We start from the raw sequence: 16,289 nt of genomic DNA on the forward strand, positions 1-16,289 counted from the left end.
TGTCCATTAGAAAAAAAAATGTAAGTTGGACAGCTAATTAATGGTGCCAAATTGAATAAGTTAACATGGAATTTGGACATTGGTAAGAGACTAGATTACGAGTAACGTTTACGAAGCATAAAGAATTAGACCCTGAGCGACAGAGACAGTGGGACTTAGATCCAATCCAAATTAAGCGAAAAGATGCACTGCGTTGTGAATTAAGCTCCAAAGACAAAACGTATCCCATGCATGAAGGGTGCATCACAGTTATTGGACCGTCAGTTGGGAGACTGAAGTGTTCCTGAGCCAGCTCTCTGAATATATATGTTGCTCCTCAAATAAGTCAATGGTACCACGAAACATCAATATTTAATAATGGATCATGCGGCGTGTTTGAATTAAAGAAAAATATTTAAAGATGGACCCCCAGTAAAATGTAGTATATCATTCTATTTATTCTTAGTTAATTGACCGTAAACAAATTATTCCTAAAATAATTGTGTTATAGCTAACTATAATTTATAACTTCAAAAATTTATAAATCGTTCCAATCTAAAAAAAATATTTTTTTTTATCTCTCAGAATAAAAAAAGTCAAAAAATTTATAACAATTTATGCATACTTGTTAAACCAATTAAGTTAGATTCGATTAAAAAAATTAATTTAGTTAGAAATAAAACATGATCTAAACATTTTGCTACAACAACAAATTCTATGTTTTTTGAGAAATCTATTTTAAATATTGGTCTACAAGTCTGATGACAAACTGATAGAGAAGTTATTCCAATTGAAAAAAGAAATTACAAAGAGACAATTTTATTGCCTATAAGGTGTACTCACAGCACTTTGTTCTCTACAAATTACAATAGACTGTTGAACAAAGAACAGATAATATGAAAGCAGCAAAAGTAAACAAGCCAGAAAATTACAGCAAAAAAGGAGCTAAAGATTATTTCCTCACTTGTCCAACTCCGATAGAAAAAATATATTACGAAAAAGCTCATCTATTCAGAGTTTAGACGTTGCGAGTTTGATGAGATCCTTCCGAAGAATTTTGCCAGATGGATTTTTGGGTATGGAGGAAATAAATGCCACTTTTCGAATCCGCTTGTACGGAGCCACCTGTATGAAGTGTAACCCACGGAATGTTCAATATTTTATAATGTTCACTGTTCAGCCGTTAAAGTTGAACTCCAGCAATCAGATATTCAATAATAATTAAATGTTAACCAATATCCTATAAACATTTAATATGAAACTTTAAAAATATTTTTATTAGCGGAAAATTATACTTTTCATAATCTTTTTTACTATCTTATGATTTATATAAAAAAGTCGCCATTGTTGAAGACTGTTTCCAAACCCAACTAACCTGTCCTGCAACAAAATCCATAACTTGAGTTTCTGATAAGCTACTTCCAGCCTTCCTCACCACGTATGCCATTGGATGCTGCCCAGCTTCCTTATCTGGATACCTGATCATTACAAAAACATTCACCACTCAGAACTGCTCCGATTCAAGTGCTCTTCTCCTTCTATATATTCATTATTAATCAGGTGTGGTAGATGAAATTGCTGAAAGACTTACGGGATAACAGCGGCATCTAAAATAGCAGGATGAGTCAGTAGCAAGGCCTCTAGTTCTGCTGGAGGAACCTAAAACATCATCAAGACCTTCAATAGGATTCACAATATTCGTATCCCAACTGTATGTTAGTGTTGCGATTATCTTCCCATTGGTTCCTCTATAAAACAGGTCTCTATAGTTGTTAAATAGTAAATACTACATCTGATATCCCTTTTGTCAATAATGGATTAAGTAACTGGCTAGAATTCGTAATTTAGTAATTACCTGATATCCCTTGTATTTGATGAGCTCCTTTAACCGATCCACAATAAATATGAATCCATCATTGTCAATGTAACAAATATCCCCTGTTCTTAACCATCCTTTTGAATCAAGGGTTGATGTGGTTGCTTCTTCGTTACTGAAATAACCTGTCATCCCCACGTTTTCAAAGGTTAACTAGGAATGAGCAAATCACAATTTCATCCAATTATGTGCCTAAACCTAAAACTTGTTCATGTTCTGAAAGTTTTTATCATTTTGAAGTATTTTAAACACTTAATTACAAAAATGGACTTTTTTTTATACATAATTAAGTTTTAAAATAATCAAGTAATTAATGATGGTTAATACCAAAAAAATTAAGTTTCCAAATGACAAAAACCTCCGGAGTAGCTAAAACATTGAATATTCAGTGGAAAAAGCAGAAGCTAAAGCATTGAATAACTCTTAATTGACACGTACACATAGAAGGTTTATTTTTTCATCAATCTGGAGCAACCTAAACCAATCAATCGACTGATGATATAGTTTTTTTTAAAAAGAAAAAGAGGAAAAGGTTTAAATATATTTTTAATAATAAATGTTCAGATTAGTTAGGACAGTTGACCCTTCTAAATAACTAGGTAGGGGAAACAGATAATAAACCCGCGGCGCATACCAAACAAGTGGAGTTGCTTAATGCACATTTTGACAGTCAAATGTACATTTTTTTTGTGAAGGATACACATACTACATACACGAGTAGTCCTTATTATCTGTCATCATCAGCGCACTAAATAATAATATAAAAAAGTATAATTCCCCAGAAAGAAAGAAACGGTGATGTAACATATTCAATGAATGTGATTACCTTTCATGATGGTGGGACCCCTGAGCCAGAGCTCCCCGGTGCGGTTAACCGGAAGCGATTGGCCGGATTCAGGATCGACGATCATAGCCTGGGTGGCCGGAGACAAGAGCCCCGCCGTGCCGTACCTTCGACTCTCCTCCAAGGAGTCGGTGGAGGCCCCAACGCCGGTGGATTCCGTCAAACCATAACCCTGAAGGATGGTGACGTTGGGATACTTGGCCACAAAGCCCTCTATGACCTCCTTGCTCAACGGAGCCCCACCGGAGAGCACCGAATGCAGCGACGTGATATCGTACTTGCCCTTGATAGCGGCGGCGTTGTTGAGCATGGCCACCAGAATGGGCGGCACGAGCGGGAGGTAAGTGGCGCGGAACCTCTCGATCGAGGAGAGCATGTCGTGCATCTCGAACTTGGAGAGCACGACGATGGTGGAGCCGGAAGCCAGAAGCCCCGTGGCGAAGGCGACCAGGCCGTATATGTGAAACATGGGGACCGTGCATATGAAGGTTTCGTTCTCCTCCATGTGGAACCGACCCAGCACGATCTGGACCATTGCTATGAGGTTGCGGTGGGACGATACCACGCCCTTGCTGGGCCCCGTGGTGCCGGAGGAGTAGAGCAGCGTGGCCGTGTCGTCCTGCTCCACGCGCTCTTTCACGCGCTGAGCCACCGGTTCCTTCTTCGCCATCTCATCAAGAGTGGCCACGATATTATTATTGTTATTGTTATTATTGGCGCCGTCGTTGTCCATGAGAACGATTGGTAGAGAGGGTGCAGCTGCGGTGATTTTGGGGAGTAAATCAGAGATCGTGAAGGCGAGGAGAGGCTTGGAATCGGCGATCTGCTTGGCGATTTCGCGGGTGGTGTTGAGGGGGTTGGTGGTGGTGATGATGGCGCCGAGGGACATGACGGCCAGGCACACAACGGGGAAGTGGATGGAGTTGGGGGAGAGGATGAGGACCACGTTGCCCTTTCGGATCCCCATGTCCACGGAGAGAGAGGCTGCCACGCCCTCCACGGAACGCCATAGCTGGGTGTAGGTGAGGCGGCGGGCGGTGGCGGCGTCGACGAAGGCTGTGGTGGCGCGGTGGGCGCGGGAGGAGATGAAGGTGGTGACGTCTAAGGCGTTGTTGGGAGGGAGTGGGAGGGGCTTACGCTTGCTGTAGAAGATTGAATTGGAGCTGCAGAAACCACTTCTGGGGTCTATCTCCTCCATCATATCTATCTTTTACTTTCCCAACAACACTTCCGGATATATATCTCCATTTCACCGTCCACACTCTCTCTTTTTTCTTAGTTTGAAATATTGATTATTATTAATTATGATTAATTTCTGATATGAGGTAATTAGCAGCGGCTGTATAAATTTGACATGTACAACATGTGCTGTGGACTGTGGCCGGTGGGGAGCTCCCTTCACAGCCCTCTCATTGACTGTGTTTTCTTTTGGGTGTCAACCTTAGTCCCTTTTGTTAAAGAAATTAAAAATAAAACATGCGTATAAGAATAATACACTTTTTATTTTTATGTAGCAAACTCTATTATTGATTTGGAGTCTTATACGCGTATTATATGTGAAATATATAGTGCTTGACATTTATGCATTTTATACTCATGTTATTATATATACAACAACAAAAGGTTTGTAGTGCTCAAAGGAACATTTGGTCGAATTCCAACTCAGTGAATTATGTTTGTTATTTTTTTAATCATTATATTAGTGTGGAATATTTATTAGTTTTGTTGAGAACTAATCTCCATAAAAACTTATTTAATCATTTAGTGAAATTTCAAATTATATTTTTCCCACAAAGAATTTATTCAAGGAGATCAAGTGACTTTATTTAAGGAGACTAAACGTAAGATCACTTGAATAAATTATTTATTAGTATGTTTGCATATAACAGATAGTGTTTTTTCTTAATTTTCTGGTATGCTAGTTCTATGGGAGCTAGACGTATTCAGAAATTAGAACAGAACCATATATCCATGAATGATGTAGCATAACCATAGTATGCGAATAACCTATCAAAAGCTTAATATGTATGTATTAAAGACAAATGCTAATGCTCTTTTATTTTAAAAAATACATAGCTAAATACAGAACCAATGTTTTGACAACAATAATGTTATTCTCTCCTTTTACCATGCTTATTTTTTTAAAGTGAAAAGTGACAAGTAATGCAAAATAAATTAAAATTTTTCAAGTAATGATGCACTTTTATATAATAAAATAGTGTTGTTAGTCATGAAAGAGACGTCTGTCAGACTATGTTTAGATTAATAATAAATATGATGAAAATCTTGTACAAAAAATTTTAAAAGCTGTGGTTCTTGTATACAAAATTTAAGTTTTTTTTTATCCATATGAATCAAAGAAAATATCAAAAAATTTACAATAACTCACATATCCTATTTGATCAATTGAGCTAGACACCTATAACAAGAAGTTTAAGTTTTGATTCATGATGTTAATACTATTAGTGATGTATTTGAGAGTGACATTAATACTATTACAAAAAAATTCGACAATATGAAATCAATGCAAAAACTTTTTTTTATCCATAAGAATTAAATATATACAACAAAAGATTTATAATAACTCATATATCATACTCAACCAACAAAGCTAAACTCCCTTCATACTTAAAAAAAAAAACTTTTGTGACTGTGAAACTAGTATAAGAAGTTTTTTTTTTTGTTTGAAAGAACTATAAGAAGTTTTATGTGTCATCATTTCCTAGCAATTTTACATGGGCCAAAAAAAATTGTAATGACTTTGCACCACTAAAATGTTTTTGTAACATTATTAGCAGTCACACTGTTTAACCGTGCCAATGACAGATTAAAATTTAACTTTTATGTATGTGTAAACATTAAAATTCATAGTTTTGAGTTTTCTGTTACAAAGAACAAAAATTAAAAATAAAGATATCTACAAAAATTATGTGAATAGTTAACTTTTATAAAATAATTTGTTTAACTTACATTGCTAAATTTTACAACACACAAAATAGTTGTTAATTATTTTAATTTGAAAGAAATATAAATACACAAAACTAGGGACTGTAACTGTTTTTAAAAGAGATTGCTTGCATTCATGACCCTTGAAAATTTTGTTAAACACTTAAACCCCAACTCCCCCCTCAGCCCTCCCCCAAAAAGAGAAGTTTAAAAAGATAGGGATAATTAGATTTGGATGTCATTCTTTAAACTCAATCCTTACCGTGTTCTATAGTAACACCACCAGCCCGAAGAAAGGTATACCCAAGTTTGAGATTAAACATGCAATGCAACTAGCATAGGCTGGGGAATGAAAGTTAAGTTTCTTTTTTATTAAAAATATAATTAATATATTTTATCATAATTTTTAATACAATTCTCACTTAATAATATTCTTTATATACTGAACAGTAAGACCATGAGCAGAAAAGTTAAATGACGTTGATATATGATATCTAAGCACTAGCTTGAGGGAACGTTACTCGAAAGCTGAATTTGTTTACTGGAGGACACATGTTATCTTTTAACAGGATGAAATTATTAATGTTTTTTTGTTCGTCTCTGCAACCATGATAGGAGAACGAGGTGTTTTTACAAACAATCATAACTTTGTAGTTGCACCATAATGTCACAGTTTCTTTCTTTCAAATATTTTCACAATTCAAAGTTCACAGACACAGAGAACTCACTTCTAATCCTTTCGACTTTTCCTCCTTTTAAGTTTAAACAATTGTTTCTTCATTACAAAATTAAGCAATTTAAAATCAAAATGTCTATTTTGGTTATGTTAGTGTAACGCTAAGGAGATAACTTGTGGGTATGATCAAAACTCTTTTTTTAAGTTACTATAAAATCCTAAATCTGCGCTTTTTTACTCTTTTCATATAGCAGAGCAACCAGAGTGAGCAAGCAATCAGCGTGAGAGGGACCGACGAGAAGGGAGTTAAAAAGTCAAATTTCATGTTTGGCGTACAAAAGTTAAATCTTATTTCATAATACATTATTCTGAATTATGGCTACAGTTGACACAAGATATGATACAGCGCCTGCGTCTCTCCACTACTGAACCCCACTCCCCACCCCGCAACCCTTTCATGGAGGTCTCCCTAAAGAAAATTCACCCAAGACAATTTCTTCATCAAAACCATCAAGCAATTGTATCTAATTGGGTGTCTTGGTAGGACTCAGGCTCACAATTGCATTCCTTCCAGTCTTTTAGCCCATAGACTTTGATCAGCTGACTTGCAGATTGGGAACCCAGCTATTGCACACCATCTTAAATTCAACAACCCAATTGCAAGTTCATCTTCAGAATCTTCAAATAATTTAAGTATCTGTGACTCAACAACAGCCACATCTTCAGATAGGATGAATTCATTCACAAAATTTGTATTCTCTCTAAGTATGTTGCCATCTTCAGACATCATACGCAAACTTAAAACCTGCAATGCTTCAATTGCTGTATTGTGAAAACCAGAATCTACATATGCAGAGAAGACATAGCCACATGTTCTTGTATCTGGGGGAACTTTCTCTCGGCGCATACACTCCACAATAAACTCAATTACATCAATCCTTCCCTAAGAAATTATATGGCATTAGCACACATTCTAAATTTTCCATCATAAATGGATAAAGCACAAATAAGACTTTTCATCAGGATAGAAACTTTATTTTCCTTATAGTACCAAGGGCTAGCAAGCTAAGTGTGCAGAAACTATAACCATAATGGTAACAGAACGCTGCAATTTCTAGAGGAAAACATATTATATTAGCCATAATTTTGTATAAAATGAGTTGGCATTGTTATTGACACTTGGATGGGTAAATGGTCCCTAAAACTTTGAGGCATCCCACAACCACCCTGGAATCTAGACAATTTTTTGCTGAATTCTATCAATTTTGTATGGCTGTGTAACATTACTCATCTCTTGAACATATATGAGTTTGAAACAGATTCTTCTTTTACCCTTTATCCCCTTTCTACATAGAAAGATTTTAATATGAAAGGCGAGGTACCTTGTAGCATGCTTCTTTAAGAACTGTATTAAACAGCAGTACATCAGGTTGAATGCCATCCAATATGACTTGTTTCAAAAGATTCAGGGCTTCATTAAAGTTCTCATCTTCCAACAAAATCTGATGCAAACAAGCTCAGTATCACTTTGGGATACACAGTTCTAAAAATAAATTTACAAGTTGTAAGTAAGATGATGTCATGGCAACACATGAACAAAGAATAAAGATATCAGCACATGCACAATGAGTGACACAGGATACAACTATTAGTTATAACCCTACTTTCATGATGACCAGAAGTCAGCTGCATGATTCATGTAATTTGGACATTTTGCTTGTAAACTAGTGCCCTCTCAAGACAAAATAAGAAGTATAATTGGTTATAAGGTCAAGATGAATCAAATCTGGATGATCCAAAAGAAACCCATGCTTTCCTAGGGTAGTCACTACCCATTACTTTTAAAGCCAATGCCTTAGCTATTACATATATGATCAAAGATTTAGTGCATTTGTATTTCAAACTCCATCACGTCTAATATGTTCAATGTATGAAGTTATAAGAAAAAGACAAAATGTCACCATGTTTTAGTTGGTAAACACCACTAATACTGCATGAATTATGTAAAAAATATGCAAATTATGTACCAGTAGAAACATCTAACACCAAATGCATGCATTTTTCATTTATCACTAACAGGTAGACTACTTGATTTGTTGAAGGAGATTAGGAAGTTCATCAAGTTACTATAAAATACTAAATCTGCACACTTTACAATTTTCTCTTAGAATGTGAGTTTGGTCCTAACTCAAACCCAAAAGCTAGCTCATGAGGTGAGACCGTGAGGATTGCCCTTCACTTATATATTCTATCTTTGCCTTACTTCTAGCCGATGTGGGACTTGGGTTTGTCTATATACACCCCCTCACGCCCAATACTTTTGGGTTTGATAAGTAGATATTATGATGGATGACCCGTTTAATGGATCTACGATAGACTCTAATACCATCTTAGAATGTGGGTTTGAGCCTAATTAACTCCCAAAAGATAGCTTACGGGGTGAGGGTGTCCCCCACTTATATATTCTATCTTTGCCTTATCTCTAACCAATGTGAGACTTTCCTAATATTTTCACAAAAAAATCAAGTACAATTGCAAAATCTTTGACAAAATAATAATAATTTGGACTGGACTATCAGAAGAGATTAAAATGGGAAGAACCTCAATGATAGCGTTATATGTACAAATCACTGGATGAAACCCTTTCCGTATCATCATTGAAAGCAGCAAACAAGCAGATCTGTAACTTTTTAGGATGGTACAACAGTCAATCATTATATTGTATGTTTCAGAATCAGGGTGGCAGCCACATAACTTCATCTTCTTGAAAATTGCAATCACCGTGTCACTCTGTATATCAAGTGGAAAACCTCATATTCCAGCCAGACATGCATAATAACACACTTCACAAAGTAGGTGTCAAAATGGAGAAAGTAATGATGTATGAGTCACTCACTTCCTTGGCTTCAACAAGATAATGTAACACTGTGTTGTACATATGTGTTCCCAATGAAGGGTTTCTATAAATGAAAAGATTTTCTGCCACATGTAAATACTGGATCAACTCTTTTATCATCCCTTCTTCTCCAAGGGCTCTCATCTGAAAAGACCCAAAGAACATGGCTAAGTCATAAGCAATGTAAATGAACAATATACCATTCCTGTCCTATCTTAATCCAAGTGATCTTTTAGAGCTCTTAAACATTGTGGTTTTACTCATAGTATTAGTATTTTGGTTGGATCTCTCATTAGTATGCTCTCACATGGGTGTGCATGTGGGAAGGAAACTAGAAGAAATTATTGAACACAACAACAAAATCCTTTTCCTACTAATACTAAATGAGGCCAGATTTGTCGATGGATAACACCATTCTGTTCTACCAAAAAGCACATTTTTGAAAAGGTCATTTGCATCAAGGTCTTAATGATTTCACTAAAAGATTTATCCCTTAACTTCCTCTAGTTCTGTTTATTTTATAAGGCCATCCACCATAGGATCAAGACTTCCTATTTCTTCTTCTCACATGGCTACACCATTTAAGGCAAAATTCTGTCTTTTTTTTTTCTAACAAGTGCTAGTTCAATTTTCTCTCCGACATGTGCATTCCTAATCTAATTTTTATTCCTTGAATGTCACTCATCCATTCTTCCATATCTAGTATTTGCTGCCCACCATTCAGCACTACGAAGCATGTGGCTGTTCAGTAAAGTTTTCCTTTGACCTTGAGCTACTCCTGATCACAAATAACAACAAAAACATTTCTTCATTTCATCCAGCCAGCTTGAATCCTATGATTTACATCTTCCTTAATTACTAAACAGAATAAGAAAAAAAGATTAGCATGGTTATGACACACAGAGGGTCTAACAAATCCACATTCTAGTAACAACATTTTTCTTTGACACATTAATTGCACCCCAGGACACGTTACTGACCACTCAGTTGAACCCCTCCCCTTTTTGCAATCACATATATAAGTTCTTCATAGATTTGAACAGAAGAAAATCCTCATGAGATTGATTCATTCTTAAGTTACATGAAAAAGGAAACATGAATTGAACTTACTAATTTATTCATTGAAAGGTGACTATGCTGAATGCCATTGTTGGCCATATGCTTTTGTATAGCATTTATTCTTTTAGCAACATCCACCTTTGACAGCGCATCACTGTCTTCGTAATGGCCATTTACAACTCCAAATAACGAAAACAGAAGCTCGCATGTCCTGATATTAGGTAAAACTTTTTTCTGCTCCATCTTGGCAAACACTCGAATAGCACGTTCAAGTTGATTCTGCAAATTTTTATGATAAATAAAATGTAAGCCGTTATAAGTTCCACAATGCAAGAGAATTAGAGCAACCAAACCTTAAAAGGGGAATTTGGTACAGATAGTTCAGTTATAAATTCAGTTGCTCATCTTAATTGGTGCTCTGCAGCCCATTGACGAAATAAATGACTTAACATGCCATTGTAACATGTCCAAGCCAAACAAACAGTAACCAACCACAATAGTAAAAAAAAAAAGACATTCATTGTTTAAAGGATCCTATTTTATTATCGGTGCTAGAAAATAAATTTGTACAGGAATTGAACAGTTTCCTTATTTCATTTTTGTTTACATTTAATAATTACAGCACTATTGTACATTACCTTGTATTGTACAATCATATTATTAAAAACAACAAATTATAATAAGATACAAAAGTACATGCATTGGACTGACTCATTCACATATTTTAGGGGTTTTCTCTGACCCTTCCTCTCTCAACATAAATGATAAAACATCCCAATTTTCTATTTTTGACAAGTATTGCTAAAAAATATTATTAAGTCTTCAGGTAAACTAATTTTAGTCTTGCAAACAATAAAATGGTAAAATGCATAACTTTGTTTTGAACTTTCACATTTGAGCTCACCAGTTGATCGCATGATGCTAGCAAAGCATTATAAGGATTTGGATATAGACATTCAGAAATTTGATTCAGAAAAGCCTCAGCTAAATCTAGTTGTAGTGCTTTGCTGCAAGTGATTGAAAGTGACGCTAGAGTTGAATCATATGGCTTCAAATTCTTCTGCTGCATCTTTTTCAACTGCATATTATATGAAAATAATATAAGGCCAAGAAAAGTTTTCTGTAATCAACATGAGTATCAGCAGACACAAGATCACATAACTGTGTCACACTAGATCCCACATTCAGATTCCAATTTCACTAGATTTGGGGGTCTATTTGACCTAAACTTAAGTGGTTGAAATTTCTGGACAGAACTCCCATTGATAGCAGTCTACTAAAAAATTAAATTAAAAAAAAAAAAGAAGATACCAAAAACAAATGATTCTGAACAAAGTGATTGTAACCGAACTCACCACTCTTATGGCATCCCCAAAGCTTCTATGAGAAACAACTTTAATAATGCCATTATATGTATGTCTGGATGGCTGCAAACCAAGATTTGTCATCTGAAAAGAGAAGTGTCCTTCAAGATGTTAAAATACATTGATATAAATGAAGTAGTCAGTTGATAAAATTAAAAATTCCCATATTTTTTCATAGCTGCAAGAAATTTATTTATGCTAAAAAATTGAGAAAGGAAGATGTATAAGGACACAGTAAAATTCATATTCATATGTTATTGAGAATCAACTAACAGAAGCTTTCAATAATTGAAACCTTGGGGGTTTCAAGTCTGAAAAATTAAAATTTGACATACTATGACTATGTAGAGAACCTTTCACCAATGAAGCACAAACTGACATAGACAAGCAATACAACTAATGTCTCACACATGTCTGGCAAGTGTAAGGAAGGTTTTGGTGCCCAAGTCAGAAACATGTTCGACGTTGAGACAAAAAGGAGACGTATCTGTAATTCATAGCCTTTCACAATTACAGAATTTGGGAGAACAAGTAATTTAATCTATATGACTACATGAGCTGTGTCACATGGAGCATTAAAGAACATGTACAAGGTTAGTCGAATATATACCTGTAACATAAGCTTCCTTGCAAGCATATGATTCTTTTGTTTTGCACACCCATGTATTATATCATCAAAAGACCGACTCAACGCCTTCTTAAGCAGCGGATGTTTTTGCCCATTCAGCCCAGCTAATTCAGTACTCTTAGCTTTTTTATTCCCCATGCAAATAATCTGTTGCTCTATACTTGCAGAAATACTGTCAGGTATATACATAAGAGGAGGGTGCATACAATAGTCCAATTTTTTGTTCTCCTTCAAGTCCAACATGGTTGAGCCTGGCCCTTTATTTGAAGGCACAGGGATGTCCAGTCTATTAGTATACACCTTCCCATGAACTGTTCTAGCAATAGGAATGTTTCCCCTGGTGGCTAATGAAATCATTTCTAGTAGTATTTTATATGCAGATTCTAAATCTCCTAACCTTGTAAATGACCAAATGAATCTATCCAGAGCCATGATACTCATGCTATAGTTTTTAATATACTCCTGCCAAATGAGATGAGCTGCAGGCAAGTTTTTCTGCAAAACTGCAAGCTGACAAACAGGGTAAGTTAAGTGATATTTGTCATAAGAAAAACAAAGAGAGAATGCATTCAAACACATCAAAACAGGTTTCATAAAATAGCTAGAGTAAATTAACACATATTGTGCTGTCACTTAAGTCCAGAGCATTTATGATGTCATAAAAGTTAGCAATAGATAGGCCCACTTTCTTGAAGTTTTGCATAGAAACTAGATCAGAATTAGAGAGAAAAACTTCTATTAACAGAAAAGTGTACAAATGATTCCCAGGACTTTTGAGAGGCCTGAACTGTCCCACAAAAATCTGAATTCCCTCTCAAATCACAAGATAGAATCTCCCTCTCAACCCCTTTTCTTGTTTAGGCAACATGCCTTGTTTCTCTAATTAACTCAGCCCCTAACTAACTAACTAACTCTCTAATTATTCAACTAACTATGGGGATTACATATTAATACTCTACCCCCTAAAGATTCACCTTGTCACCAAGGTGAATAACAGTGGTTGCTGCAAACAAGGTTTCATCGGGATTCCAACTGGTTGAAGAACAATGATCAAGACAACCTCAGCTGCAGCTCAAAATAGCCTTCAATCCACCTGGGTCAAACACAAACATGTGAATGCCCCCATGCTCCTCTAATGTGCTGTTTTATGTGGCATTTTTGTCCATGAAACAGCATCGAAGCTGTTTTCTAATGTCCTCTAATGTGCTGTTTTCTGTAGTTATAATGAGAAAATCCCATGGCTCCCTTGCAAACTGCACTGTTGCACATGGTTGCAGCTGAGGATTATCAAGATCTTCCAACTTGTTGTACCTCTATGGTGGGTTGATGGTACTACCTAAACCCCAAACCTCCATTGTTATCACTGGTTCAGTCATTGGCTCCCTCCTTTCCTTCTGTCAAACACAGGGTGGAGGAAAGGAAGGAGAGGACGGGATACTCAGACTCGGAGAGGGAACAGGAGAGAGAGGAGGAGGGTGGAGGAAACTATTGAAAAGGACTGGCCAATTTCTACAAACTAAAAACTAGAACGAAGAAACTTTTTTTCGTTTTGTTTCCAAAAAGTGAGTTAAAATAAGTTAAAATTGGTTAAAAAAACTATTTTGAACCCCCTTTTATCCAAACAGGTTTTGTTTTCAAATTTGAGTTTGAAAACCAAAAGCTAGAAACTTACAAAAAACCCAAACAGGACCTAAGAAATTATAAAATAAATATTGAAATGTATGACAAACTGTCAAGATATCTGTATGTCCCTCCTCATTGCCAAGGGATGATTGATGTCAATGATAAATGTCAATGGCAAGAAAGAAAAGCTTTGTCACCCATCTATTAATAATTATCATTACTCTTAGAACTGAGGAAAGTATAAGCTTTCCTTTGGTTAAGCAGTAAGGTAAATATGCAAACTCATGCCACAGTTGGAAAAGGGATTGAAATGATCTCTAAGCCTTACATTATCAGTCTGTCGTGTACACAACAATGAAGTGAAAAATATAGTTCTAAAAACTAAATTTGACCCAGTGAAACAACATATAGTCATAATTTGGAATATAAACCAGCCAAGAACTGGTACTGGACTCCTGGTGTAAACTAGCATATTTTGTAAGTTGTAACTGATACTCTGAAGAACATGCATTTTAGCCAGATAAAGCAGTTCACATTGAATCACATCTCTACACATAAAATGCATTCAGACTTAATGCTCTATCAAATGAAACAAGTTCAACAGGCAAACACAAACAAAGTTTTTCTCATAGTGTGAATTATTTTCTCTTCAAACACAATAATAGAATGATGTTAGTAGCACTTTCTGTCTGCATACCTTGAGAAGCTCAATATATGTAACTTCATTCTTCCCTACCATCTTCTTTTCCATTAAGTCCAAACATCTGCTTGCTTGAATTATATTCTGCATTGTTGTGCAGGATCTTAAGAGACTATTGTACAGTGGGAGAACTGGATAGAGACGTTGACTTCCTCCAAGATAATCAACGATATCAAAGGCCTGAACAAAGTACAACGGGTAGACAGGAGAAAAATAAAATTCTTGCAGCTAAGATGAAAGCGACTTACTAATAACTGCCTCGTATACACCACCGGACAAGCAATTCAATGCCTCACAAAAGTAGCAATGTATGAAATTGTATTTCCAGAAAAAAAAATTAAAAATATCCCTGAAAATGTAATGGATTTATCCAACACCAATGGTAATATCCCCTTAGCTCATCCGGAAAGGAATGTAAGGGAAAAATATACCCAATTATATTTTGTATAAAACTAATGAAAGTAATAGTTGACCTCTTCCAAGTAACCCCCATTACAAAGGGCCTGCATCATAAGAGATGAGCATATATTGTTCATGCTAACACCTTTTAACTCCATGAATCTCAAAATCTCCATAACAAACTGCAAAAATAAAAAAGGGAAGGAATAAATTTTTTACATTTGCAAAAGATTCCACCATAACTCATAAACAGAGATTTGGTTATCTAGCAAATAGCATACCAAAGGATCAGGAGAGCGAGCACAGTACTCAAAAATGTGAACAAAATGGTCAGCTGTTAATGAGTGGCGGCTTCTGGAACCAAAATCCGAAAGTAAGTCTGAAGCCTTCTTTCTGTCACCCGAGTGGAGTGCCTCCACAACTTGCCTCTGCATAGACGGTTCTGTTGCAAATTCCGTAAATTCACGACCTGCACTTTGAAATGAAAGTTATTGATTGTTATACCTACAAATTATAATCAATAAAGTCATTGGAGGGCAATTGAATCGTGAATACCAGCTGTGGAGGTGAGATTTTGAGAGAAATGGATTAGACTTCCCTACAATAACAGGAAAGAAGCGTTTGGTTTGGTTAGGGAAGAGAAAAAAGAGTGAGAATAGAGGAAATAGATGAGAAAGAGATAGACGGACATGGAGATGGTGATTATGCCACTTTGATTTACAAAGTGAAATTGAGCGCAGAAAAACCCTTGCTCTGTATCCATACATATGCATGTTTTCACTTTCACTTTCACTTGTTAAGGGAAATGCACATCCATATTCATATTCACTTCACCTGGAGTATGACTGTCTTTGATTCCATTTCATCTTCTCCCATTCCACTTCCTTTGTCTTGGGCCTGGGCCTTCAGAGAAAGTTACCAGACTTGTTCGGCTAGAGTTTATTTTCATTTGTTAAAATATATTTTTCTAACTATTTTCTTTCGAAAGAATTAAAGACGCAGAAACACTTGCAATAAATCATGCACCTGTTCAGCAACTAAACTAAATCTCTCATTTTCCCCCTAATTTAATATTTAATAGCAAGACTTCTACGAATTTTATGGATGTCTTAAACTTTGAGGTTTGAGTAAAACATCATTTTAAGCTGGTAGGACATTATGAATTCAATTTCTTAAATTACTATTTCTTTAAATAGTTCTTAAAATAGTCAAAATCATAGTATTTTTTATCTCCAATTATTTTTTCAATTTCAGACACTAATTTGATATCATCGAATGCATGAATCAACTGGCATGAAA

General features: G+C 35.6%; 2 protein-coding genes across 5 annotated transcripts; both read right to left on the reverse strand.

Moving 5' to 3' along the window:
* Positions 1 to 738: 738 nt before the first annotated feature.
* Positions 739 to 4,197, reverse strand: LOC114384222 (4-coumarate--CoA ligase-like 5). Of its 3 annotated transcripts, none has more exons than XR_003660611.1 (5): positions 2,682 to 4,197; positions 1,835 to 1,980; positions 1,571 to 1,727; positions 1,355 to 1,457; positions 739 to 1,104 (listed from the first exon to the last, which is right to left on the reverse strand). XR_003660611.1 is itself a non-coding variant. In XM_028343883.1 (5 exons), the coding sequence occupies exons 1-5, from the start codon at positions 3,898 to 3,900 to the stop codon at positions 991 to 993; spliced, it is 1,650 nt and encodes a 549-aa protein (XP_028199684.1). In that variant the 5' UTR covers positions 3,901 to 4,197; the 3' UTR covers positions 739 to 990. The 3 variants fall into 3 exon arrangements, 2 of the variants coding, with proteins under 2 accessions (XP_028199684.1, XP_028199685.1); XM_028343883.1 differs by having other exon boundaries at positions 1,571 to 1,638; XM_028343884.1 differs by lacking the exons at positions 739 to 1,104; positions 1,355 to 1,457 and having other exon boundaries at positions 1,624 to 1,656.
* A 2,420-nt stretch (positions 4,198 to 6,617) lies between these two features.
* LOC114384935 (pentatricopeptide repeat-containing protein At1g76280) lies at positions 6,618 to 15,938 on the reverse strand. 2 transcript variants are annotated; one of them, XM_028344780.1, is made up of 13 exons: positions 15,680 to 15,906; positions 15,546 to 15,588; positions 15,272 to 15,459; positions 15,065 to 15,172; positions 14,589 to 14,771; positions 12,251 to 12,778; positions 11,632 to 11,724; positions 11,181 to 11,354; positions 10,328 to 10,555; positions 9,218 to 9,361; positions 8,923 to 9,111; positions 7,704 to 7,823; positions 6,618 to 7,264 (listed from the first exon to the last, which is right to left on the reverse strand). In XM_028344780.1, exons 1-13 carry the CDS (start codon positions 15,761 to 15,763, stop codon positions 6,875 to 6,877), a joined length of 2,472 nt encoding a protein of 823 aa, XP_028200581.1. In that variant the 5' UTR covers positions 15,764 to 15,906; the 3' UTR covers positions 6,618 to 6,874. The 2 variants fall into 2 exon arrangements, with proteins under 2 accessions (XP_028200581.1, XP_028200582.1); XM_028344781.1 differs by having other exon boundaries at positions 7,129 to 7,259; positions 15,680 to 15,938.
* Between the last annotated feature and the right edge of the window lie 351 nt (positions 15,939 to 16,289).

Source organism: Glycine soja, chromosome 14 (assembly GCF_004193775.1).
Source record: "Glycine soja cultivar W05 chromosome 14, ASM419377v2, whole genome shotgun sequence".
NCBI lineage: Eukaryota > Viridiplantae > Streptophyta > Magnoliopsida > Fabales > Fabaceae > Glycine > Glycine soja.

What these genes read in the sequence shown, in the direction of transcription:
- LOC114384935 (XM_028344780.1), bottom strand. Translation starts at nt 15,763, where the DNA reads ATGCATATGTATGGATACAGAGCAAGGGTTTTTCTGCGCTCAATTTCA. An exon ending in CTCGCTCTCCTGATCCTTTG is followed by an intron (nt 15,173 to 15,271) that starts GTATGCTATTTG and finishes TTATTTTTGCAG; the next exon opens with TTTGTTATGGAGATTTTGAG. An exon ending in CAAGGAAGCTTATGTTACAG is followed by an intron (nt 11,725 to 12,250) that starts GTATATATTCGA and finishes TTCTCTTTTCAG; the next exon opens with ATGACAAATCTTGGTTTGCA.
- LOC114384222 (XM_028343883.1), bottom strand. Translation starts at nt 3,900, where the DNA reads ATGATGGAGGAGATAGACCCCAGAAGTGGTTTCTGCAGCTCCAATTCA. An exon ending in GGGTCCCACCATCATGAAAG is followed by an intron (nt 1,981 to 2,681) that starts GTAATCACATTC and finishes TGGGGATGACAG; the next exon opens with GTTATTTCAGTAACGAAGAA. An exon ending in TTAGATGCCGCTGTTATCCC is followed by an intron (nt 1,458 to 1,570) that starts GTAAGTCTTTCA and finishes TGTAATGATCAG; the next exon opens with GTATCCAGATAAGGAAGCTG.